This window comes from Furipterus horrens, unplaced genomic scaffold, assembly GCF_987537825.1.
Source record: "Furipterus horrens unplaced genomic scaffold, mFurHor1.1.pri manual_scaffold_11, whole genome shotgun sequence".
NCBI lineage: Eukaryota > Metazoa > Chordata > Mammalia > Chiroptera > Furipteridae > Furipterus > Furipterus horrens.
Genome location: NW_028327181.1, coordinates 76,717,645 through 76,745,399, shown reverse-complemented (window position 1 = coordinate 76,745,399; position 27,755 = coordinate 76,717,645). Strand labels below are relative to the sequence as shown.

General features: G+C 42.7%; 1 protein-coding gene and 1 long non-coding RNA gene across 2 annotated transcripts in view; one reads left to right on the top strand and one right to left on the bottom strand.

The window, feature by feature from the left end:
* Positions 1–3,467: 3,467 nt before the first annotated feature.
* Positions 3,468–6,930, top strand: LOC149998314 (uncharacterized). Its single transcript, XR_016514241.1, has 3 exons — positions 3,468–3,684; positions 4,124–4,159; positions 4,298–6,930. It is a non-coding gene; the product is annotated as an uncharacterized LOC149998314 (long non-coding RNA).
* SKAP1 (src kinase associated phosphoprotein 1) overlaps positions 5,004–27,755 on the bottom strand; it is a 263,400-nt gene continuing 240,648 nt past the window's right edge. The window contains exons 11-13 of the mRNA XM_090292391.1: positions 26,851–26,951; positions 7,182–7,290; positions 5,004–5,350 (exon numbers count right to left, since the gene is read on the bottom strand). Coding sequence (XP_090148517.1) covers positions 7,189–7,290; positions 26,851–26,951 — 203 coding nt within the window. The 3' untranslated portion in view covers positions 5,004–5,350; positions 7,182–7,188. The remainder of the gene's footprint in view (positions 5,351–7,181; positions 7,291–26,850; positions 26,952–27,755) is intronic.

Below are 27,755 nucleotides of genomic sequence, written 5' to 3'. Positions count from 1 at the left end.
GTCGTGACTGTGGGGAAAAGGGAAGTGTCTGCAGTGTGTTTTCTGTTCCACGGTCAGATGTGGGGCAGATAAAAGGTGGCCAGCTGCTCCCCCTCAGGTTAAGAGTGTTTGCAGTAGAACCAGATGCCCTCTTTGAGGACCAGCACTAGAAGCCTCTTGGAATTTATTCCGATCACAAGAGGCAAGGAAGTGGCACACTGCTGCCCAGTGCCACAAAATGTTTTCCTCAGTGGCACTCTGCCAGGTGGAGGGGTGGCAGGCTGTGATGGGGCCCCAGAAGGGAAATGAACACACACAGCTGCTGACAGCAGGCCAGCCCCACAAGTAGCGTGATGCAGAGACACCAGGCCCCTCACAGCTGCCTGGACATCAGGAAAAGAGCCTAGCTGGCAGGGTTTGCCTAGTAACCAGGCCTGCAGAGGAGAGGACTTCATTAGAAGGACATCGTGCCAGGAGAGCCAGGTAACCTATCTACTGCCCGCTCCCCTGGTGACTGGGCAACTCATTTTGCCTTACTGACAGCTCATCATGGTTTACCCCTGAGGTCTTGGAGTCATTATCAATAACTCCCCCTTGCAGTCTCAGAAGTGTCTCCATTTGGAAAACAAGTTATATGGAAATCCTATTAATTGTACCACAGTTTCCTCTAATAAAATAGTTTTTTTTTTGGGGGGGGGGGAACATTATATAAGATTTTTTCACAAAATGGTCTACATCTTAAAATGTATTGTTATTAATTGAATCCCAAAGGGTTTCAAAAGAATGGTCATCGATGTATACTAACAGAAAAAATAAAAACAACCCAGCATGTTTTCTGAAGTTAGTTTTTGAGAGGGAAATAGGAAGAAAAATGCAAATCCCTTGAAGAAAAAAAAAATATTTTTTTAGTTGTAAGTTTCAAATTCCCTACCCGATCTCTGTAAATTCTAATGGGAAATGAAATGGCTGGACAGGAGGGGAGGGAAGGAGCAAGGGACTGTGGTAATCCACAAACTAGAAAATTAGTTTGAGTCACTGGGCTGTGTAGTAGGGATAATCCTCTGTGTAGATGGCTGCTCTTTCTGAAGTCAGCTCCACCGATTTTGTTGGTGCTCTGGGAGTTAGCAACTCAGTGCCACTCAGGATTTATCCTTTCAGTGCCACTCCTGGTGGGAGGCCTGCTTGTGGGGAGGCCTTCTTTTTGTCCAAAGATTAGAGCACCTCTGTCCCTGGTATCTGAGAGTTTTGTTCTTTTTTTTTTTTTCCAGCCCCTCTCCCACAGTCCGAGAGTTTTGTTCTTAAGATGCGCGCTCGTGAGAGAGAGTGAGACAGAGAGAGAGAGAGAGAGAGAGAGAGAGAGAGACAGACAGACAGACAGACAGAACGAACATACTTTAGTTTCCTTTTTTTTTCCTTTTCTTGCTTTGCCTCAACTCCCGTTTTCAGACTGGTTTTTAAGGGCAGGAGTGTGCACCGCCCCCACCCCCTTTCAGCTCACTCTTTGCATGGACGCCACTGCTTTATCGTGTCGCAAGTGACTGGCATGGAATGTGGGTATTGAAAATGTGTCATTGGAGGTGTCTAATGGCAACAGAATGCGAGTGATTCAATAAGCAAAGCAGCAGACTGAGAATTTAAAGAGGGTTTCATTTCAAGAGTCTTTCATTTCCTTTCCTTTTCCACAGCAGATTTTGTGTGATTTTGTTGAAGTCACCACCTTCCAGAGCCTCAGTTTTGCCACTTGGCGAGATTAACTGATTACCAATAAGGTGGTTCAGCTGAGGAAGCGAAAGTGCTAAAAAAAAAAAGTTAATGAAAACTGAAATTCTAGGCTAACTTACGTACTATGTTCAGATAAAATATCTACCTGCAACAGGAGAGATGATATCTAGTTGGCCCCACCTTTTGGCCTTGCTCTCCCTTTAAATGGAGTCAAACTGTCTGAGTTTAAGAAATGATACTTAATAGAAATTCTCTTTCCCATTTTTACTCACCAGAGGGAAGGATGTAGTTGGTTTTGAATTAAATTCAGATTTCTAGGAGATATAACAGGCCATTGTGTGGGAAAATTTAATATTGAGGTTAACTGCAAAACGGTGTCTATGCTATTTTGCTGTACGGATGGCAGAGAAAACACACTAGAAAAAAACGTAGTTTTAATGAAATGTAGCTGAAGATTGCTTTCAGAGCATTTAGTATTCTCAGATATGAGTTTGGACAATACAGGCCAAACTATACCAGCCCCAGGTCAGATTATCGAATGGATGTCCGTAAGCTCTGTGTAAATTATTTATCTGTAAAAGGCAGATACACATTTGCTTCTTAAATTTAGGATCTGAGCTTTCTTATTTTTAATTCTTTACATAAAATCAAGGAAGAAAGAAAAGTCTCCTACCTCTCCCTCTCTCCTATTTCACATGCCAGAGCGGTTAGTGGCTAATAAGAACCCATTCTACATTTACTATGATTAGTTAAGTGGTCTAATACCCCCAGTTATCCAGTTAGTCACAGGCAGTAAGGTGGGGATCTGGTTAGTGGGGACCAAGAAGTGGTAATCTGATCAGCCAGTTGCATTCTGAGGCTATTGGCTAAGGTGGTGGCTGAGGAATTGAGTGGGAGCAGTTTTGCTAGGGAGGCGAGGTTGTTCTCCATCCAGAAAGACTGTAGGAATCCGCTGTTTCCCAAAGGTCTCCTTTAGAACTTTCCCCTAACAGAGAACGGCCTTCGGCCTGTAGATAGTCTCATCAACACATCAAGCCTGCTCTCTCTTTTCCTGTGTGTAACAGTGTCAGAGATAGCTAGATGGCTGTGGACCAGATTTCATATCTGTTAATTTGTTGCTATATTTTAGGGCCATTCTAATTGCCTTTCCCACGGAGTTTGACAGCTAAAAGGGTGAGAGGTCTAGGTATGGTGCCTACGCTGCAAGTTGACAGGTGCCGAGAGACCTTTGCAATTTGGCAAATGTTTATTTCTTCAGGTCAACAGGTATAGAAGGGACTATTGTTTGAAATGCTGGCATCCAATGGCCATGCTTCTGAGAGAGTCTTGAACCGTGCAGAGTGAAGTTACCTTGATACCTTGATCTTGGCCCTTTTACATCCCCTGTCTGACCCTGCCCCAGGTACCTGCTTTTCTGGTGTGTTTCTTAGAGCAGTGGCACAACGGTATTCTCTCCTCTTAGCCCCCCAGCCTTCCACACCTGGGTCTCTGGGGGTTCTCTAGGAAGGGAACAATCGGGCCATAGAGGAGTTTCTGTTTATTCCCGCTGTTAAACGTCTTGAGAACAATACCCATTGTCCTTACCTGTAGGTTGGGATTGGTGCAAAGGTTCCTGAAGCTGGAGGCCATTGGTTCTCTTTGGTTCACCTGCTCATATGCTGCCACCTAGTGGTTCCTTTACCTTTAGCACCCTGTGTAAAATGGAGGGGACGTTAGGGACAGTTCCATATTGTCTTTTAACTCTTTTCTGTTTTTCTCCCAGATCTAAGGCCTCCCCTTTTCTTACCTCTTTATCCAGCGTATACACAAAAAGCATCATTGTTTTTACTCCTGGGTCAGAAAATCTGGGAATGAAGAGCTTCATAGGATCTTTTGAGAACCTTGGAATCCACTGACAACATCCCTGTCTGCTCCCTGGTTTCTCTCTTTTGGTGATATGAAATGAATGTCTCACTGCAGGGCTACGAGGGGGTTGTTACAGAGGTGAGAGAGGGTACTACCACTCCAAGACTGTTCTGATTAGGCCGTTTCAGAGGGAAAATTTCTTTTTTCTTTTTATTTATTCATTTTTATTTTTCAATTACAGTTTACACTCAATATTATTCTATATTAGTTTCCTATGTACAGCATAGTGGTTAAACAATCATGTACTTTGCAAAGTGGTTCCCTCCACTCTGATATTTCCAGTACCTACCTGGCTTCGTACATAGTTATTATGGTATTATTGATTCTATTTCTTATGCTGTAAGAGCATGAGAGAAATTTACATGAGAAAATTTCTATAGCTGCTCAGTTGTCCATTTTTCAAAACTTGTCATGTAGAGTCAGACAATAATAATAGCTAATCCTTATTGAGCAGTTACTATGTGCCCAGCATTGTTCTAAGCGTGTTACATGTGCTTTTTTCCTTTAATTTTCCTAGTGACCCAGTGAGATGGAGTACTATACCTCTTCTAAGGTGAGGAAACTGAAGCATAAAAGGTCAAGTAACTTCTCTAGAGAACATATGTAGTAAATGGGGAACTGGGGTTTATTCCCAGGCTGCCTGGTTCCTGAGTGTCTGTTTTTAACCACTATGTTTTGCTGTCTCTCCAAGGTACAGATAACCTGAGTGCTAGGTACAGGCAACAGGAAAAGGAACAGAGCTGTGTATACACAAGCCCTCGTCAAAGCACTTGCCTGGACCCTATCTAGGACTTGTTACCTACAGGACCCACTGGGGTAGTTAACTGAGGCCAAAAAGGAACTCTCCAATGTGCTGATTCCAAGGACTTTCTTCTAGCCCTGTCTCGTTTCAGGGAGATTCTACACATGAGAAAAAATAACCAAGGAGGCAGCCAAAGGAAGTCTGAGAGGCCAAGCAGAAACCAGGCAGGCCTGGGTTCCAGAGGTGATCCTGCCCTGAAAGACAATTGCAAGTCCCCTTCTCTATCTGGGCTTTTGTGTTCTGTCTGGCTACCCCTTCCTACTTTGTCTGGAGTTGGCAAGAAGGGCCAGAACCAGCCTTTTTAATTTATTTTTTATTTTAGATTTTCATTTATTTACTTGTTAGAGAGAGGGGAAGGGAGAGAGAAGGAAAGGGAGAGAAACATCAATGTGCAAGAGATACATCAAATGGTTGCCTCTTGCACGCTCCCAACTGGGGACCTGGCCTGCAAACCAGGCATGTGCCCTGACTGGGAATCGAACCAGTGACCTTTTGGTTCGCAGGCCGGTGCTCAATCCACTGAGCCACACCAGCCAGGGCAGAACCAGTCTTTTGATACCATTATGAAAAGAAACTCAACACCATTACACATGGCAAGGAACCAAATCTGAATTTATTTGTGCTTTTAAAATCAGTCAAAACAACCAGCAGCTCACTTCTCCAAAGGCTGCCTCTCTCTCACCTTCTCTGTGACAAGCCTGTGGGAGTGCAGAAGTGGCTGTGTGGACATGTTTAGAGATGGAATGAGCTGCGACAAGGCACATTTAGTAACAGGTATGCTGAATATGCCTCTTCCCATTTGTCTTATTGGCAATTTAGAGTTACTACAAGGTGTCAGAGACATGAGTCTCTTCAGTAAGGAGAAGAGTCCATGGTGTTGGGGTGGCAGGGGTAGGGAGATGACCGCTTTCTTCATAAAGGCAGGATAGAAGGATATATGTCCTAAAGGAAAAAAATACATAAATTTGCTTTTATGATTCAAAATAGAGAGGGTCTAAAAGGGCACAGAGTAAAAAGGGTCTCCCCTGTCTCACGGTCATGCAGCTTCTCTGTCCTTGGAGGCAACCAGTGTTATAATTTTCTTTCTCCTTCCAGAGGCATCTCATACATATATATACAACTGGAAACTACCATTTTACACAAATGGATTAAATTAGGCCTGCCCTTCTCTGATGCTTTTTTTGAAAAACTTATCAACGTATCTCCGAATTATCCCACATCAATGCAGAGAGCTTCTTTTACTTTTTTACTGCTGCATAGTATTCAGTTCTGTGAATGTACTACAGTTATTTGGCTTGGTCTCTACTGAATCCTCAGGTTATTTCTAATGGTTTGCTGTTACAAACAAATAACCTTGTGTGTATATCATTTTGCATGTGTGCAAGTGTAGCTGTCGGATAAACTCCTAGGCATGGAATTGTTGGGTCAAAGAGAGTGAGGAGATAAAGAACTTTGTCAATAAATAAATGAAGTGAAGTAGGGTGTATCTGTTTAGATTTGACAGAAAAGCCCAACCCTTCTACATTTACAGCCGGGAAATAGATCCCTCATTGGGAATATCATGAAGTCAAACCCTGTGCGACAGGCCTGAGCTGGTGCTTTGTGGTTGTACAAGGGCACTGGAAAGTAAGATCTATCCTTTTGTATCTTCCTAAGTGAATCCACTCAGCTGCTGCTGCACTCTAGAACGGGCCCTGGTCTGGAAGATTCCAAGGACAGTTTTTATCACAGTCACACGTGTCACCCCTCACTCCCAGCAATAAAGTCGGCTCCCATTTCAGGTTGGAAGATGGAGCTAGCAACATCATGCCGTAGTTTTGGGTGCCTTCCGTCACCATCCTAATTCTAAAAACCCCCATCCTGTGCCAAAGCAATTCCAAAGTTACCCCACCCAAAGCAAGCACTCACTCCACTGTTTTAAAATATGATGTGGTTCTTGCTAATAAAATGCAAGCCGTATTCTTTATTACCTAAAAGTTAATCTCTGTTCCTTTGAAATCCTCATATTGGGTTCCTAATCTTAGTCAATCCTATTGTAATACATGGGCATTTGGAAGAAATGGTGCCTGCCTGGATTTGAGAGCTGGGGATACAGAAACCCAGACCCATACTTGTGGCAGAAATTCCTAGTTGTCCCCATATGCATTCTCCCTTTTTATTTTATTACTGAACCCCTCTTCCACTTTTAAGCTAGACACACGTTCTACTTAGAATAAAGCTTTCTTTGCAGCTTTGTGTGTCTGTCTGTATATTCAAGTTCTGGCTAAAGGAATGTAAGCAGAAGTGGTGTGTGCAACATCTGTGAAGTGTCCTTAAAAGGAGAGGATGTAAAAAAAAAGGGGGGTGTGTGCCCTTCTCCTTTCATTTTGTCTTCCCTGCTGGGTAGGACACAGACAGGAGAGCTGGAGCTGGAGCGTCGAGCTTGGGCCATGAGGTAACCTTGGGAATGTTGGCCACGCACAGTGGAACAAAAGAGAAGGTACCTGGGACCTAGATACCTTGTATCACTTCCCACCAGATTTTTGCAGAAGTGAAAAATAAATTTCTATGTTAATTAAATCAGTTATTTTGAGTTTTCTGTCACATGTAGTTGAACCTAATCATTACTGACACAGTCCCCTAATTTAGGGAAAACAATTCCAGAGTCATCTTTCAATGGTGAATTATTAGCATCACTTTTGGAAATGAAGAAAAGCTGCTTCACTGGCAACTCTCATCCTTCACAGAGAAACAAAGGCATGGCCAACAAATGCATTGGCAATAGTTCTGATACCTGGGCTTCATCTTTCTTCCACTTCAAAGGCAGTTGTGAGATACTCCTTTGGAACGATCCCAACAAGGCTGTTTAGTTCTCCTACCCACCAGCCATACATGTTATACTCCTGAAAAATGAAAAGAGGATGGTTTCAGTTGGAATTTGGTCACGCGTCTGTTAATCTCTCACGGTGAAGGCAGGGGAGATTCTGTTGGGTGGTTTCTTTGTTGACACTATCAGTATGGCTTGTTAACACCCTTGATGAGATTATTAAATTAAGAAAAGTCATATAGAGGAGAAAAGCAAACTTCATTTTGCCATCTTCCTGTCTACATTGTAAACTTAACACATTTGATGCCATTGTTGGATCTAGAGTTTTGTTTTGTTTTTTCTTTCTTTAACTAAACAGAGTCAAATGGCTTTTTCAGAGAAAGTTGGGCACACTCTAAAATGTCAAAACACTAAAAATAGTCAGGGAGTCAGGTCATAGTTCAAATCAATATTTACCAACCATCTTCTATGTGCAAAGTGCCGTTTGAGTTCCCATGAGACATATAATGATGAATCAGAACATTGCCTGCTCCCTGGGAGCTTACAGCAGAGAGGAATGGGCTTTGCAGTCAGACAGACTGGGGTCTAATCCCCTCTTGGTCATTTAGTAGCCATGGGACCTTAGGTTCTCCTAGCTTTAACTTCCCCTGCTGTAAGAGTAGGGAGACTATCACCCCTCCCCTGTGCTGTGGGGTTATAATGATGCCAGAGAAGTGAAAACAATTCAAAGTATCTGATATTTAGTAAGTGCTCTAAACCTTAAGAGGTGGGAGATTGACAGGTACAATAATAGTGACAGGCAGGACCTAAAAGCTACAGGGAGGGGCAAACAAGCAAGGGAAGGAGAGGGTTTAAAAGACGGGGCAGTCTCAGGGTTGAGAATGGGGCTCCCTGAATACAGAAGAGGTGCTCAAGAGCAAAGCAGATGTTAAGCATTATGGGAATATTCCTGAAAGCACCAGAAAATGTTATCTTTCTTTTGAAGGAAGTAAAATTTAGGAATACATGGGCAATATCATGTATTCCAGTTCAACTGGATTTGGGGTACCACAGAGTTAACTGTGCGTGTTTGCACACCTAGCTGCTGAGTCCTACTAAGGAGAAAAGAAAACCAGGTTGGTGACAAAACATTCTGGGTCAGGTGGATATCTTTCTGTTTCTTTTTGATAATGTATCTCCCCTCCTCTCACTCTGCGTCTCCCCTCCCTCTCAGGAGATGACCTCTTTTCCACCGTCAAGGAGAAAAGAGAAGCCATTAGGTTTGTTAAGCGTCAACCACCGAGACAGGAACGTACCTGTATTGACGACCACCCTTCTTTTCCATGAAAGTGGAGGAGGTGTCCTTTCCTGGTTTAATACGGCCCCTTATAATATGCACTTGTAACCCTTCCACTTTCTTAGAGATGAGGTTCAATGGAATTTGGCTTCTGCCTCTAATGTAAATGGCTCCTTCCATCAGCCTTAAAATGTATTCAAGGTCCTTTCATCCTTGGAAATAATTACTAAATAGTCCCCACCATGTATCTACTTTCCATTTCTACTAGTCTGCGCCGATTGCCAATTCAAGTCAAAGTTACTGAGTTTCCTTTGCTTACTGTCCCAACTTCTTGCTTTCTATTCACTCTTCAAGGTGGTTTAATCAGACTTCTGCTTCCATCACTCCACTCAGGCTTCCTCTCCGTGGTCTCCTATAACCTTCTCATTGCTTAGATCCTGTGGGTACTTCCCAGGCCTTAACTGACTTGGCCTCTCAGCAACGCTGGCATTAGAGACCCTTCTTGAGGCATTTTCCTCTCTTAGTTTCCATGATAATTATACTTTCCCAGTTTCCCTCCGACTTCCTAGTTACTTCTTCTCATTCTCCTCTGCGAACTTGCCTTCCTCTCTCCCCCTTCCTTTTACGGTGGTGGTTTTCCAGGCTTCTGCCCTGGCCTTCTGACTTGATGCATTTTCCTTGAGCACACCCCTCTGTGGTTTAGCCATCATGTCTGTGTAAATGACTCACAACCATAGCTCCTGCCCAGAGCTAAGTGATGGATTCCCAATACTCAAGTGGATGTCTGTCAAGCTGCTCAAACTTACTATATTCTAAATTTAACCCATCACTCAGCTTCTGTTTCCAGTCCCACTCCCAAACTTTCTTTACCGCCTGTGTCCTCTCAGTGAATGGTACCACTATGAACTCAGTTACTCAAGCCAGAAACTCAAAGAGTCGTTCCCAGTTTCATCCTCCTTTTCCAATCAGTCTTTGAGTTCTGTTAATTATTTTTCCAAAATATTATAGGAGTCCACCCACTTCTCTCCATTCCCATCCCACTGACATCATGTCACCATCACCTCTCAGAAGGACTACAGGAACAACCTCCAAATTGTTCCATATGTCCATTCTTAATTCTCCTCCCTCCAATCTAGTCTTCATTCTGCAGCCACAGTCTTTCTAAGATGTACATTGAAAACATCACTGCTCCACTCGGAACCTTAAAGTGGGTTCCCACTGCCTGTTGTCAAGGGCCTGCGTGACCCAGTCCCACTCACTGCCCAGCACTTTCACTCACCCCCTTAATCTAGTGGACCCTTAGTACAACAGAACTTGTCTCAGCCATTCCCACGGGCTACAGGCTCCCTTACTTTGGAGCCTTTCCTCTGTTACCCTCTACTTCCTTCCTCCCTTGCATGAGCTCACTCCTAAGCAGGCTTCAGATCTCAATTGCCGAGTCTTCCTAGATTCTCTAGAAGCCTCTCCTTGTCACTCTCTGATGCATGGGGGGCTCAGTTATGGGGTCCACAGTGCTGTGCCCTATGCTTCCCCGGGAAGCAAGTTCATCACGTGGTCTTGTACTGGTCTGCTTTTTGTCTCAGTGCTGACCTTGAGGGGGAAAGTTCTGTGAGAGCCGGGCCTCGTCGGCTTCGTTTGCTGTTGTATTCCCAGCACGCAGCATGGTACCCGGCACAAAGTGGGGCCAAAAAATACTTGTTAAATGAGGTTATGAAGACATGAAGGGAGCAGTGGGGATTTGTACTCTCAGTTGAGCAGACTTAGTTACAACTAACTCCAAAATATCCCCCTGGTGATTGAACTGGTTGTGGCAGGAAGAGAGCAACTGTCTTTGGAGACAGTTTTCCCAAATGGCTCCCTAAATACCATGAAGACAGCCTCAAATGGCATAAGAAGTGAGACTATTGAGTTGGTTCTAAAAAGAAACTCAGTCTGCAATAAATGACTGTGTCCACCGTCTCTTCCCCACCGACCCCACCACACATCACTCCCTCCCTCCTCCAGGCCAGCTCCCCTACTGTCCGCACTGCCTTACAGAAAATTACCCAGAATTCCTTAGCCTATGCTGTTAGAACATTTTAAAGCTCCTATCGGTACAAGTTATGTCCCTGGCCATCTCTTAACACTGAAGTCAGGGCAGTTTCTGCCATAAGTTTCCTTGTAGCATTGCCTTGCATTAGCAGGTCACAGCAATGGCTATGTCTGTAGAGCCTTGCTATGAAGGGGAAGTGCAACCTCCTGTCTCATTGTAACTCCTAAAAACTTCAGCTTTAGCTCCTCCATTATCTCACAGGCACAGTGAAGGGGGCACGATGTTGTCTGACCATCTTTTGATCACAGTCAGCTTGCTTAAACATATGTGAAGAGTGGTCTTCTACCTACCAGATGCTGTCGTCTTCATCATCTGAGGGGCTCAGAGAGGATATTGTCTCCCCGGGGACCATTCAAGACTCCTGACTCTGACTCACACTTGGCAGCATCCCCCTTAAGCCGTCATGCCAGGAGGAGGGATCTAGCCTTGGGAAGGTGCTCTTGGCCAACTCGAAGAGGGTGCAAACAGGAAGCAGATGAGGCACAGCAGGACATCTGCAAGGCCAGCCTCCCAGTCAGTGCGCTCTTGCTGGAGGGGAACAGTGACCCTGCCGACCACAGATGTGGCGGTTCTCACAGTAGTGAGAACTGAAATGAGTGAAATCAACACTCTGCCCTTCAAAACAAAAGAGCAGGCAGAGAGAAAGGAGAACGGCACAGTCTCAGGACCATATGTATCTTGCTGCGGGAGCCTAGGAGCTTAATCAAAGCACCCACAGATCTTGGGATCTGCCTGTCTTTTCCAGATTTCATCCTTGGCTGGATACCCAAAAAGGGCTGCAGGCTGAGATGTTTAAAGCATGAATGGAAAAATTCTAGCCTTTTCTTTCACTGCCACCCCCCATGCATTGCTCCAGCCCAGTCTGAACACCACGAGGTATTTTAAAATAATTTCTACTTTGATGAATTGCTGGGGAGTCCACAATTGCTCATAATCAAAGGGAGAAAAATGCAAATGAGATCCGGCCGAGAACTACCACCACCAAACGTTTATTTCACTGCACAGTGCCAAAAAGAATTAAAACAACATTAAACTCACAGCAATCATGTTTAAGCCCTCGTTTCCAAGTGCCAAATTGCACCACTCTGGATCATACAGATGTTCGTTAATTATGCTAATTTTTATTAAACTATTAAAATGGAGAGAGTACTGGCTCAGCCAGGCAGGCCCCAGCTCTGAATGAACTCTGCTCTTGTCTAGAGGTGCTAATTTACTGCATTTTTATTAAGTTGCTGATTCCTGGATTTTAGTTTTGGGATGGTAGAGAGAACTGAATTCCTGGGATCAACATTTTCAGTAAAGTTTGACTTTTTTTTTTTGTCCAGCTGTTTGGAAAGATCGGAAAAATGCCGAGACACTCCCAGGAGAACTAAAATCCTCAATGTGGGGGTATGTACCTACAGGTGACAATGGTAGGGGATCAGAATTCTAAAGGCTCCCAACACTAACTCTATATACACTGTGTATGGCAGAGCTAAGATGTTAATTATACAAAATTGTTAATTGAAGATACTTTAGATAAGAGTATAAAAAGCTATTTAAAAAACCCTTCACATCAGTGCTTGCTTCTTGCCACAAAGTCTTTTCAGAAGCCTTTCACTTGACTATAGCACAATGTATGGTTTGTTCTCATCATAATATTTCTAGGCTCGATTAAACATCTGTTTCCCTCAACATCAAATCTGCCCCACCTCACTGAATCCCCCAAACGAAGGAGTCTTAAAAATGAGGGTTGGCTACTTGGATTCCATTATCTGGTTGGAGAAGCTATCGGCCTGGATGAGCAGAGCATTGAGTGAACCTGAAATTAGACACAGCACTCACCATTAGCAACAATCAGAAGCGTTTATGGGGGATTGCACACCGCCATAAAAGGATTTATGCTGCTAATCTCCATCAACAAGGAAAAACAAAACAAAACAAAACACCCCTACCATACCTGCCATAAAAAGAACGGCAAATTCTATAAACAAAAAGCAGTATGGCCACCAAGCACGGGTATGTCGCACAGCTTGACTCTGCCTCCAGTGGTTTCCCATTGCTGTTTATGGTTTCAAGATGGTCATGGACCTCCTCACAGAACTCCTCCTGTCACAGGGCCCTGAGTCCCTGTGTGGCGCTGCAAATACCCTGTCAGTAGGTGTCAGGGGATATCAGGGGGGAAACCAGCAGGCGCCTATCATAAGCCTTAAAAGAGATTACATACCCCTACTCTGTGATTGCTCCATTTTAATTTCTCTCCTCCCTGCTGGTTCCTATTTGTGTAAGCTCTTCCATGGCTCCCCTGGAGTAGCACAGACATGACCTGGAATGACCATCCTGTCTTGGGATGAGAATTCAATTTCTAGGCTCAGTGACTCCTAGGCTGTTCCAACAATGGGAAATCACCATCCTCTAGGACACAGATTCTTAAACTGGAGTCTGTGAACCCCTGGCCTGTCTGTGGATGGACGTGAGGCATCTTTGAAGCCTTGAAAGTTGGTGTAAAATTTTGTGTGCATGCCTACACATGTCTTGTCCCTGAGGTGAGGCCCAGATCTTTCATCAGATTCTCAAAGGATTTATCAACCCTCTATAGTTTATGAACCAGTGCTCTAGGGGGAAAATGGTCTTTATGGCCTGAATCTGCACTTTGGCCCAGTGTGGCCGTCTTCACCACCCTCCCCCCCTTTTAAAAAATGCAATGAAATCAGGAATCCTTGTTCCTGCCACATTGGGTTTCGTTGGCTTCAGCCTTCCAGTTACGGAGTCTGTTTCTTCTTCAAAGGCTGACCAAGTTTGCTTGTCCCTTCTAAGGCATCACCTCTTTCAATGTGACTTAAAAGTTGTGGTGTCTTCCCTTAGTTTCCATTCAAATTCACATGATAGCTTTTGGAACAAGCCGCTTGACACTGTCAGTTCTCCTGAAAATATTCCTAATAGAAATGTTCTCTTTTCACACTGAGTTCGGCTTCGATAAGCCTCTGTGGAACAAGATTCCCAGAAAAATGTCTCATACTTTTGTTCTTTTGACCATCAAAGTTCACTATATCAGTGCTTGTAAACAAGAGAATTCTTCTTCAAGAGAACAATCAATCAGCCCCTAACATGAAAGATCAATAAATGCTTGATATATGTATGGGAAAGGCCAATCAATCACAGAATTATTCGTTTATGATTGCTTATTTCTCTTATTAGTACTTGTGCATCATACATTATCATTAGTAAAGATGGGGAATTTGAATGCCTAGGTGGAGGAGATTGTAACATTCTAGGGTCAGCCAAAAACATTGTGTTTTTACTCTGGATTGGCCCACAATTTCTGTATTCTTAAAATCCAGCTTTAGAAATTTAATGCTTTCTTAAGATACCATAAATTCTTAAATAGATTAAGGGCTCTAACTCAGCACCCTTCCAATTGCTGAGAAAAACAAGGCTGGGGACAGGAATTGTTCACCAAAGACAAATGGGGGCCTGTTTTCCAGCACAAGTGGCTTTATGAAGAGATTTAGCGGAAGGAGGAAGGAAGTGGTCAGTTGGGTAGATGGTGGGCTAGTGGTGTTGGAACCTGGGCTGGGAGCTTGGGGCTTGGCTAAAACCCTAGGTAGCTTGGCGGCCTCTTCGGGCTGTTTCACACCGTGTTTTAAGTTGTTGGCAGTCATTTTCTCTTTTTTCCATTATTCAGAGATTTGGTCTATGAATCATGAAACTGAATCATGAAAGCTGCCTCAATTGAACCAGATTATTGTTACACTCCAGGGAACTTGCTAACCTGAAGGCTGAAGGAGCCAGGATTCGAGGTAGTAAATGAAAGGTATGTGAGCGTAAAAAAAGGGGACACAAAAAGCCTGGGTGGTCAGTGAAAGCAGCTGGGGGGGGCACATGGCAACCACTCTCCAAAGGCCACTGCCCAACGAAGAGTTGAGCGTTGTGAGGAGAGGAACGTTGTCAGCTCTGAGAGCTTTCCAGCTCTGGGCAGCATTCAGCCTCAGGTCTGAGGCTTATGTCCCGTACTGGGTGTGAGTGGAAAATGATCAAGTCTCAAGGCCAGGGAGGTGTGTAGGACCTGTGTACAAACTGGACATTACTGGTGATGGAAGTGTGTACAAAACTTAGAATGTGCATGACAGAAAAATCATGAGCTGTGAAGGGAAGAGGGAAGGTGGAACAGGGCTGTAAGGAAAGAGAAAGAAGAAGCACATAATTTGAACTTTGCCTACAGAACGGAGACAGGATGAAGGGAAGGTAAACACTTTGCAGTTGGGAGAAAACAAGGGGCCAAGTGCAGAATTCAGGAACAATAGAGACAGCACCATTTTGGAGCTGATAGAATTGTGATACCATGTGAGACGGGCGTATTAATATGTACTCCATAAACTGTGCAGCTCGCAGCTCTGCACCGCTCTGTTTTGCTCTGACCGCAGTACCAGCCTCAGGCACCACAACACAATTTGGAAACAATGTGACGGAAATGTTTAATCTGCTCGGCCCATCTGTGCTGCGTATTTCTCCAGATCTCCCTGAGAGAGGCGCCTTGAATCTCCACATTGCCTTTAATATTCTCCTAAATCACCTCCCCACTGCACTTCAAGGGCCATTGCTACAATATCACAGGTTCATCTAAAGTGCAATGGGGAGGGGGGTGGGGAGGAGGCACAGGCTGGGATATTTTTTATTTTAAAATAATTTCCAGAGATGGTCTTTTCTGCTTCCTTTAAAAAAAAGAAGAAAAGTTATTCCACTGTTGCCGTAAGGTTATTGAGGTTGTTTGGTGCAAAACAGGGTAGGACAGAGTGGAATCATTCTCCAAAGAATTATTTTTATTAATCTCGATTCCCTCAATTGGACATGGGAGGGGGTGAGCAGATGCTTGTTTTCTCTTATCTCGTTTTCTTGCACCTTGCTAGGGTGATGTGTTCATCTGAGGCTGGTGCGTCTCTGCTTCTCTGCTTCTCTGCTTTATGCTGTCTGTCTACATTGGGTATGAACTTGACTCTGTCCTGCTCCAAACAAAGCCATCTTGTTCAGGACAGGTACACATTTAGTCTCTGGCCAACATGCCCTCATCAGATAGGGACACTGTCTATATTATTTATTTTAATTTAAAATCTTAGACTTTTCTCTTGTTAAGTACAGATGTTCAGTGTCAGATATCCGTTGCCTTTGCCCCACTAGATTTTGCCAGATTTTGTGATTTGCGGCTACACTATGGGAAGCTGGGGTAGGTTTCAGAGAATGAGAGGATGACAAGTCACCATGTTCCAGACTTTAGACAAATGGAAGAGAGTTGCACATCACCAAGAAAATTAGGATTCCTTTTGCTTTGTGAATTAAAGAAATGAATAATTTAATCCTGAAGATTGTTCCGGCGAGGGAAAGGCAACGTCCCAGTTGCGGAGCCCTACAGCCTGTCGGTGTGTTACATCATCTGCACACATAGGCGTTTCCATGACAACCGCTTATAGCTTCATTTCCTGGATCCCTCTAGGGGGTGTCACAGCCAGATCCACCTGCTTTTCACCCTACCCTCGGTGGGGTCATGGTAAGGTCGCCAGAATAAATGAATGCGGGTACTAATGATCTGTTTACTGCTGTTTATGCTCTGTGTGTGTCAGGGGCACGCACATTTAGAGAGCTCATTATGGTTGCAATTAGAATGCACCATCGCTAGATATTTAACTCCTTTTTCTTTTAAATTAGCATTTTAATAACATTCTTTGAGCAGAGAAACAAAATGACCATTTTTCACGGACAAACTTCTAGCTGTAGGTGCAACTTTAATGGCAAAGTTGTGAACGGGAAAGAAGGGAGAAAAAAAAGGCCATTTTTACTACTTTCACCCTCCTCTTTACCAAAAGGATATTTTTATTTGCTTTCTAACACACTCAATTTCCTAAATTTGTTTTGAATCCAATTATTTTGGGTGGTTTAAAGTACCGTGTTCTTGTTGGACGGAAATTAGCAGCGATTGAAATTAACTTTCTTTGTGACCTGTGAAAGGGGCTAAAATAATTACCAGTGTGTTTAAGAAACCCTTTCTCAAAAAGACCCTGGCTGTAAGATGGGGCTGTGATCCAATGATACTATTATTGGAATATCTTTATACAGTAATCGCAGGGGCTATTCTCTTTAAAAAGGTGATTGCAATTATTGTTTCTGTTTTATAATTCTTAGGATTATCTTATAGAGGGTCAATGATGACAAAAACATCATTATTGACAGGATAAATATTAAGCAGAAAGAATGAAAATAGCACCACATCATTTGCCATTTCAAAGTGGCACGGTCTTATAAGTCTCAAAAAGCAAGAGAGACAGAACGGGAGAGACAATGTAGAGACCCACTGGGTCTGACTATTCCTTAAGGCATTGCTTCTTAGGCATCTACCAACACCTTTGCTCGGTGTTTATAGATGCTCTGTTTGCGAAAAGTACAGTGAAAAATAACAATTTGAATGTTTCGATTATCTTTCCCAGTCCATTCCATTTTCATTATTTATTTCCTATAAATCGGGACCTTGCTGAACATAATTCTGCAGACAAGGAGGTGGATGGGACAGCCAGCGTGAACAAGGAGATGGATGGTGGGTGCGTGTAAGACAGATGCTATGCGTTTATGAAAAGGAGCAGTATGTCTGCATGTGAACATCCACAGAGTGGAGCAAGCAAGCGTGGAAACTGTAGCTGGTATTTATAGGTGAGAAAACAAAGTGTAACGAAGATTGTATGGGAACAAGCACGCAGAGCCTGAAAAGGGTTTCTTTTTTTCCTATCCTCTTGGAATCCACCTCCAAGTTTCGCTAAGATGTCCTGTGCTTGCTGTGGCTCCTGTGATACCTCACAAGCCCTTCCATGACGACACACGGGGGTTTTCACAGCCAGAAGACTGAGGAGGTCAAGAGTTGAAAAGCAAAGAGTTAGAAAGAGAGCTATTTATTGACATAAAAACAATCCCACTCAACCCCACCCCCCCATAGAAGGAAGAGAAAAATTAAAGATGCTGCAGGGGGAAGAAAAGCCTTTCTAAAAAATGCAGGTTTAAAATGTTCATGCTTTTGAATCAGCCTACTTGCACCTTAGGTTCTGCCATTTCATAAATAAAATACGGGTGGCATAGACTATCATTTGGTGATAGCTACCCCAGGACGTATCGAGATGCACTTCTGTTATTTTAATTAAATACTGCATTATGGTTTGCGACGACTACATAGCTACAGCGTAAATGAATTCGGAATTAAAGTGTTACTTAGGCATCCAGTAATTTTTGTTTCATTCCTCAGTTTTACAAAGCAAATAGCTATAAAATCAAGATGTTTGTTCATTTACAGATGGAGCAGGATTGTTGTTACTGTTTTTTTTCTCCTTAATCCTCATGCACGAAAAAGAAGACAGAGCTGAGACTGGCTCTCAACACTCTTAGCTTATGAGCCACATCACAAAGAGAAACACATCCTCTTGACTATAATGTGAAATGCTGAATATTAATTGCTGGTATTATGCTTATCTTTCTAGCCGGGTCTGTCTTTTCGCAATTATTCTGATGAGCTGCAGTCTTGCACTGCCAGGAGATTTTCCTCCTTTTTTTAACAGTTAGAAACCTACTGTATTTTATTTTTTAAAAATCTTAAAGTTCACAGTGCTCCTTGGAAGTTTTTAGTATCTGGAACTCTTCCCAAATATAGAATATTACTGCAAACAGAGAAGCCGCCAAAACTCTTTACTAAAAAGATGATGCACATTTCTGCATCTAAAAGAAAAAATATTTTTCATCCTAGCACTATTAATATTTCCTTGATGAAACTGGAGAGGCATAACAATTTGATATAATAAGTTGCTTAGTTTAAATGTCACTTCACTAGCAAATCATAAGAAAGGTTCAGAATATTCTCATCTAACAGGCAGAGATTTTCACTCAAAAATAATATGGTTTATTAAAAGGGTTTTTGTTCAAATCTGAGCAATCCTTTTTTTTTTCTTTTAATTGATTTTTGAGAGAGAGAGAGAGAGAGACATTTATTTGTCATTGGTTGATTCTTATATGTGCCCTGACGAGGATCAAGTTTGCAACCATGGCACATCGGGACGATGCTCTAATCAACTGAGCTACCTGGCCAGGGCAAATCTGAGCATTTAATTATATCTTTAATATGTCATATGTCAAGATGAAAGTTTTTAGAGAGCAAGTTTTCTGAAACCATTGTCTTATTTCTAGTTTGATAGTCAATATAATTTTTTATTAGGCTTAAATACCATATGTCTGGCAATGCTGCTAATTCCACCTTTTCTGTGTTCTTACCAATTACCCCAATTCCCTTATTACTAATCCTATAACCTCATTTGCAATGAGGTTATAATTTGCTTCAATATTTTGCTAGTTTGGTTGGAGAGCTGGATGCATACACTAACAAGAAACACTGTCAGATAGATGTTTGGGGAGGCTGAGTTCCTTTTGAGAAAATAATTACACAGAAACAAAGATTTTGTGACTCCTTTTAAATAGAGCATCTCACTGAAATGTCATGCAGCCTCTTTGGCAGATTAGTAAGGAGTTTATTACTAAATCTCTGTCTAATAAACGTGCAGTTGACTCTGGAGGAGCTGCTTGTTATAATACTGGCAGTGGGAAATGGAGGGAATGTCACAGTTAAAGACACAAATTTTCCCCATAATATATTCGAATGGAAACCTCTGAATCCAATACTACATGGGCATATCTAATAAATTCACAATATTTCAGTCTCAACAGCCTTCACCGGTTAGTTTTAAAGATTTATGTGGTAAAAAATTACTCAGTGATGAATATGGTTTATTCTGTGCAGTATTGGAGGTATAAGGAATTAAACTACCGTCTTTAACAGTGAATTTATTATTACCTCTGTCAAAAGACGAACAGTTTAACATCACTTGTTATAAATTCACTGCAAAATAAATGGCTGGAATTTTTTACACTGGAGTTTGTAAAGCATTGGGCGACTCTGAGCATTAACCTAACCTGCCGTGGCTTATATGGTTCTACGGGAACATTTCTGTTGGGCTTCACAGTTAGTTATCTGATCTGGGACTTTCCACCTGACTGAAAGGTGTGTGTGTGTGTGTGTGTGTGTGTGTGTGTGTGTGTGTAGAAAGTGAAAGGTCCCACCCAGGATGACACTTTAGGAGTAATGAGATTAAAGTGGAAAATGCCAATTTTATTCTCCTTTTTAAAAAAATGGGTTTAATAACAAATGGCCAGGATTTGGAGGATACAGTTGATATGGAGCTTGGCCTCTTGTTAGCAGGTTTATATGCATGCATATGTACACACCCACACAAACACCCTCTCCCTTTTGTCCTCTCTTGGAATGGGTGTCTCCTCATTTATAAAAATTACCTGGAAGGAATGAGGCTGCCAGGGTTTGTTCTAGACGATTGGTTCCTGTCTAGGGGAAAGGAATGGCCTCCACTGAATTTGACCGGTGTGTGACCGTTGCCTTCCAGCTGACCCCAAATCTTATTCCCATCCTCCTAACTCTATAGCCTCCCATGGGGGTTATTAATGAGAGAAAACACCATCATCATCATCATCTTCGTCATCACTGCACAGTGTTGACCTGCTTGTTAACATGAAATGGGGTGGTGGGGACAGCTTCTGCTTCTCTTTCATATCATCATAAATAAGAAAAGATATTTTCTGATGGTATCCCCCTTACCCGCCCCTTTGGTTAGGTCAGAGGTGAATAATAGCTCTTTGACAGGCATTGATCAGTTTCATCACACTGTTTGGGCGGCCAATGCCCCAGGCCCACATTCTCCCCACTTACGACTCCCCAATCACCTCCCAAATAACCCCACCCATCCCCCACTCAGCCAAGCAGAGGGTAATGGTGCCTGAGGAAGTCCTAAATGGACACTAGATGTCACCAAACACCTCCTTTCCCTCGGAGTCCTGATATTAAAAACAAAACAAAAACCCCCTTCATTTAAAGCAATTGAAGGAATTAACCTATCTGTTTTTATGAGGGTTCTTGTCACATTCAACTAAACACACTTAAAAGAGGAAGTATTGCTGCATTCAGTTAATTTTTACAACATACAAACCTCTTTTGGAGGGGATGGGGGTCAAGAGAGGGGAAAGGTCTACATTCCTTTTTTTCTTTTTTATAATGATTTTTAAATTATTTTTCTATTATAGTTGTCCCATTTTCCCCCCCGGTCTACATTCTTTAAGTAATCCTTTGAGGGAGTAGGTGGAGAACACTGGGCTTTCAAAATCCCATTGTAACAGACAAGGGGTTTTGTTAACATAGACCAGGTGTGCCGGACACAGGCCTGCCGCATTCAGATAACTAGGAGCTGGGGTTGCAGTCAGGATCCAGCCTGAGCTTAAGTAGCTCCAACCCAGTGCTGGAAGCTAAATATCACTCAGGGTGACAAAATCGGTCCATCCTCGTCCACATAAAGCCCATGGCCACCTCACAGCATCATGTGTTAGATGTTAAACCTGGCCTTGCCTATGAGGTTCCCTGTTTCCATATCAACGGCACTAGGAGAGAAGACAATAAAAGCCTGGTTATGTTTGGGCCACAAGAATATCTTCTCACCCCAGCTAAGCACAAATCTTATGAGGTGCCCAGCTTGTTGCTTCAAGGCTGATTGCCATGGGAATAAAGTAGCTGGACAAACCTTGGAAGAGCCGAAGGCCAACTCATGAGGCATATAACATAGCCCAAGAGATGAAGCCTACTGACTCAGTTTACCTCAAATGCAAGACCTCATTCAGGGACCTCCTCTCCTTCCTAGTCAATTGAGAAAGAATCTCTACCTCTTTTTCTCTGTGATGCACCCTTATCTGCTGGACATCTCATGTTACCAATATAAATGGATTCCGGAAAGAAGGCTTAATTTTTAAGTGGGCACTTAGGTTATCTTGCATAGTAGAACAAGCATGTTTATTATTTAGAAAAAAGGTTCCCTAGCGAGGGACCTTGGAGACAGGAAGACAGAGTCACTTCTCTGAAAGCTGGGACCTCTGACTCGTCTTATCCAAATAGAGGCTTCTTACCTCCCTTTCTCCCCCTTATAATAAATGCCAGTAGCAGTGCTGGTCCACAGAAGGGCCTTACCATCCCCACATAAAAGAAACTAAGCCAGGGCACAGCGTTACTGCACGGAGGGTGATTCAGCACCTGCCCTGTCATGCCTGGTGCCCAGGCTGAATGGATTTTTGGAGTACACCTGTTGTTGAACCCCTGCCAAGTACTGATGGCCACTAACCCCCAAATCACTTTTCCCCGCTGTTGATGTTTGGAATGTCAGACAGGACTGAGCAGCAGCCGGCATGTATTTCAAACACAGCAGATGGATTTTTATATTAGCTCCTATTTCATGTTCAGGCAGAGCGACCGCCACACTAAAACCGCAGCCTCAATGCTGCCGAGTTGCTTCTGTGAGATTAATTCTGTGAAATTAATTGGGACAAGATTGAAAAGGAAATTAAAATGCAGCTGAGTGAACAGGCCTTTCAAACACCTTTTTCCTGCTCTATTCAAACTTGAATTCTGCCATGGTCGCAGGCATCGTGGGAAGTAATTTATGAGAGGCAGGCTCTCAGGAGCCATCGGTTACGTATGAGGGGACTTGCACAAGCACCACAATCTGGAGGCACTGAACAGCGCTGGACACCCCGCTGTGGCCTGAGCTGCGTCCCTGAACCCGGTGGAAGCAGAGCTCAGTCCCTGCATCAGGAAGAGCTGTTCAGAACTATCTGGGCCTGAAAGGAACACGGGAACATCAACACCCATTGGGTGCAGAGATCTGCTTCGTTATTAAAATCTCTCTTTGATATATTTTAAGACCCAAATTAGAACTCAGTGAATTAAGTGGGCATGAAATGGCGCGGGGCCGAGGAATGTGTGGGGGTAGTAGGGGTGGGTCCGTGGGAGCCCTGCTGACTATGCCCTTGGTCGCTGTTTCAGAGCTTGGCTACATGGCTCTGGCCTCTCCTCAAAGAAGTTTGAGTGACTGATCAATTTTTTCAGTAATGAAATCTCAGACCAGGAAAGGCACGGTGGACTTCCATGTAGGCCTCTTCACTTTTTCCTATTTCTAAGTGAAAACTTTTTGTGCTTTTGAGAATCTCCATGAGTTGCTAGTATGTACTCAACATTGACCCAAAAAGTTTACTGTTAGTGGAAAAGGGGGGTTGATAGCATTTCCTAGATGACAAGCACTTTACACAAATTCTCTAATGTTAGCACCACAACACCCTATGAATAGAAATTAGCCCAATTTTTTACAGATGAGGAGACTGAGGATTAGCAAGAGTAAGTGACTTTGCTCAGGGTCACATAAGTAACCCATGTGTTACAGACTTGCTTTCCTAAGAATAGGACAGGTGATGAGCATTTGATTATCTGTGGGGTGCATCTTTCTTGCTCAGCCAATCATCCTCTCTAGCTATTTTTTTTTAAGGGTAAATAACTCTCTGGGATTCTTCCAGCCCAAAGGCCCTAGGCCCTAAAGATTCAAGACTGGTTCATACTTGGGCAACTATTAAGAAACAGCAGGGGGCAGCATGACCCCAAGAATAAAACTGTTACCTGTCACCCCAGCCCCCTACTCCTACCTCAATTCCCAATCCTGGGGCCATTTCTGTTATCCACCCACCACCTTTGAAATATTTCTTTTATCATACAATGAGAGGCGGTGGGGAGGGCAGACACATGTATGAGGGCCAAAAAACTTAAAAAGCCCATAATTGGAATTTTTTGTTCGTTTAACCTGAGCAAATACTAAAAGCTAAAACACATTTTTGTGTGGAATTTCTTTAGCAGTTTTGCAGTGTCAGGTAATGTTTGAGATGGAAGGAACCTTAGAAGTCATCAAACATAACTCCCTCATTTTACAGGTAAGGAAATCAACTGCTCCAGGTAAGCTGAGCTGCATTGTCTTGCATTTCTCAGGTGAAGACACTTCTTCAGGTTCCTAAACAGCAGGCCTTTCATGCCTGACACAGGTTCTGCTGGCTAGAGAGAAAAGTAAAATGGAGAATTCTAGAACTAGTTTTCTGGACTAACCTCAACTTGGGTCAGTTTGGTTCCTCCAAGTGTGAGGGGGAGGCCGCCAAGTGTAACTGACTCCAAGGAAGCAAGCCAGCTGGGACTAAAGTGGAATGAGTTGAGGAACCATATGCGAGAAAATTCCAGAGATTAGGTATTACCGAACATATGAATAGAGACACAGCTGAGAATGGTTAGTAGAATCTCCTTTTCTATCTGTCTGAATTGGTTAATTTGGGTTTCTTAGAGGCAAGGGAATGGATTGGGTGGCCTTTTAAGGTTCCTTCCTGTCCAAGGACTCTTATTGAGTTAAGTAATGTAATAAAGGTAAATCCAATCAGAAAGGCTCCCCAAGCTGAAGTTAACAGGAATGAAGCTTTATGAGGGAAACTCCAGTTGAGCTTCTAGTTTCTCATTTCCTCCTCTGCAGTGCAGGAATTAGCAACGTGGAGAAGGCAGCTGGCGTGGCTTCTGGGGGAAGAAACGTGCTATTGCAATGGTAAGGGATGAAATGGACTCATGCCTTCCAGAGATGGAGAAAGAAGCCTGATAGGACTAGGGAAGCAAGGTATTCTCACTGAACTGCATTCTGATATATTAGCTTTTAGTAATGGAGGAAGGGAAGGGGGACTGGTTAAAAAATAAACAGGTCTGGGAGGCTCCCCAAGTTCTTTGTTATCTCTTAAAAATACAACATTCATGGTAACTATAGGCAGCTCCTTACTGCTGGGCAAGTCACCACACAGCCCCCTTCTAAACGGAGGAGAGGGACCCCCAGTGAGAAGCCATTAACAAAGGCAAAAGACAAGCAAAACAAACAAAATAATCAGGACCCAGAGAGAAGGCCAGCAGACAGTCTGGCTCTGTTCTCCCCACCTCCTGCTGCAGGCACCTCAGACAATGTAAACAGTTAATTTGTTCACCTGCAGGCTCTGGGCAAACAGAGGCCTGGTCACACCTGAGTGGATAACTCGATTACCCCTATAATGCCAGCGTGGTAATGTACACAAATTCTATTACACAGCAAACCTTGCTTTTGGGCATTTGAAATACCAGTCAGGCCAATGTCCACTCCCTTCTTTGCTTCCAATTTATTCTTGGTGTTAGAGCTGCACCGGAATGGCACCAGGGTGGTGCTGAATTAGAACTTGGGAAGAAATTACTAGAAGACTGTGATCTCACTCAGCAGGCCTCCTAGTCTCTTGAAAAGGGTGAGGTCTGACTTTGGTCCTGGTTTGAAGGGGACTCGTTGGAACCACTGAATGGTCAGTAGGTCAGTCCTACTCTGTTTCCTAAGGAGCTAACAGTGTATTTCAAATTGAGACAAACCCTGGGACAAGGTAGTAACATTCAGAGAATAAAGATAAATAGCAAATGATGGGTTAATGACACAGTGGGTTTTCAATATTTCTTTATGGAATCCACATACTCACCATTTAAAGAGCAAATTGTGCCTATTTCAAAATGTGTTTGTATAAATGGACTACATCAAACTAAAAAGGTTTTGCACAGCAAAGGAAAACATCAACAAAATAAAAAGACAACTCACAGAATGGGAGAACATATTTGCCAATACATCTGATAAGGGGTTAATATCCGAAATTTACAAAGAACTTACAAAAGTCAACACCAAAAAAAAAAAAAAAAAAAAAAAAAAAATTAAAAATTGGCTAAGGAGCTGAATAGACATTTCTCCAAAGAGGACATACAGATGGCCAATAGACATATGAAAAGATGCTCAACATCACTAATCATCAGAGAGATGCAAAATAAAACCAGAATGAGATACCACCTCACACCTGTCAGACTGGCCATCATCAATAAATCAACAAACAAGTGCTGGTGAGGATGTGCACTGTTGGTGGGAATGCAGATTGGTACAGCCACTGTGGAAAGCAGTATGGAGATACCTCTAAAAATTAAAAATGGATCTGCCTTTTGACGCAGTGATCCTACTTCTGGGAATATATCCAAAGGAACCTGAAACACTAATTCAAAAGAACATAAGCACCCCTATGTTCATTGCAGCATTGTTTACAATCATTAAGATATGAGAGCAGCCCAAGTGTCCATCAGTAGGTGAGTGGATAAAACAACTATGGGACATTTGCACAATGGAATACTATTAAGCTGTAAAAAAGAAGAAAAGTTTACCCTTTATGACAGTGTGGATAGACCTGGAGAACATTATGTTAAGTGAAATAAAGCCAGTCAGAGAAAGACAAATACCATATGATTTCACTCATGCGTGGAATCTAATGAACAAACTGAACTAACAAGAAAAATAGAAACAGACTCATAGATGGAGAGCAGGCTGACAGCTAAGAGAGGGGAAGGTAGGGGGATGGAAGGATTAAGCAAAAGTGTAAAAGGATTCATGGACGTGGACAATAGTGAGGTGATGGGGGGTGGGAGTATAAGGAGACTAAATGATAATGGAAAAATACAATAAAAAAAATAACATTATGAGAAAAAAGAATGTGTTTGTAGATCTTGATTGACTTCAAAGAGAGAGAACATTTGAATATATTTTTGGGGGGACCTAGTTCCTTAGTCTACCTATGCAGAACGCTAGTGTAGTCTTTCATTACGAAGATGATGCTACTGATTCCTTAGTAGCCAATAAGTTTTGAATCTTCTTCACATTTGTGATGGATCCATTATAATCTGTTCCCCCCATTCTTTGATGATCAGCAACACTATTTGTGAGATGATTAACTGGGGCTAGGGGTTAGCTTTGTGACTGAGGAAGAAAATAAAGTTAGCTGGCCCTTGTGGGGTTTGATTCACTATCTTGGCCTTATCAGCACTTGCTCAAACCAACTGAGCTGGCTAGCTCTGACTCCTCCCCCAATATACAATTATATTACAGTCTAGTTTATCTATAAATGAAATAAGAAGGCAGCTACCTAGCCAGAATGCTTTTAAGAATATTATATGGTAATAAATTATGTAGATAGTGATGAACTTTCAAGCATCACAAGACCCTAAAAAGATCAAATTTTGATTGGCATAGTTTTAGTATTCGTCTACCTAATTGTATTTTTTAAATTTGAAAACTGGTTCCTGGATCTGAATTTTCAATTAAAAAATTTCCCTAAGAATTATAAATCAATGGGAATTTATGTGTGAAGAAGCCATATAATACACACAAGAGATGTGTATGACATGGAATAATTCTGGTTATGATGACAACATCATCAAGAGTGAAAAAATAAACTTTTGATCCAAGCCCCACACTCTATATCCTTACCTTGCTCAGAATGCGGATGAGGTCACCCCGCTGGAAGGACAGTTCATCTGGCTGGTCACCATGGCAATCCCATAGGCCCCGGTAATAACTGGCATAGTCCACTGATCAAAGAGAGAAGAAATCCAAGTTAAAGAGACTGTCTTCTTCTATAGAGCCTGCATTTTTGCTGTAAATGAAAACCAGAGTTCTGATATTGCCCCTAGGAAACCTAAGATTCAGGGGGGTTGGGATGAGATACAGCCGGAACACTGGGCATGAGCAAAGGGCTGTGGGAGAAAGAGATCATTAACTAACATTAAATATTTACAGATCACCCTTAGTCGGATGTTATTCAATAATATGATAAATATATTCATTTATAAACAAAAGAAAATCAGGCAGGTAATTTTTCACTTGGTTGGTAAGTAAGCAGCACAGAGAGATTTCCTGCTAGACTTCCCTGATCCAGGGTGTCTGAGCCATCAGTGCTCCCCTTCATTATGCACTTGAAGGAATGGGGTAAGTCTCTGACTTACTATTTACAAGAGAGGATGAGCCAGCATGTGTCTACCTCACAGTCTCATATGTTGGCCTCCTGTTACAGAGGAACTTCATCTTGGGCACTTCCCACCCAGGTACTGTATGAGGTAATCACCAATAAATACGGAAACAAATAGCCCAGTCTTTAAGTGGAACCAAGGGGGTGTCTCATCCATTACAACTAAATTCTGGGTGGGCTGGCTGTTTTCCAGCATCTCATTTGTAGACTCTGAACATGTCTGCCAAGATTTATCTGCAAGCCCCCAGGGGAACAGAAACCAAAGTGATCTGCATTAAAAATGAAAGCAACTCAAGACGACAAACCAAGCTTTAGAAGCAGCTGGAGAGATTTACTGAGCTTCTCAGCAAGACTAGATGGCAGTGAT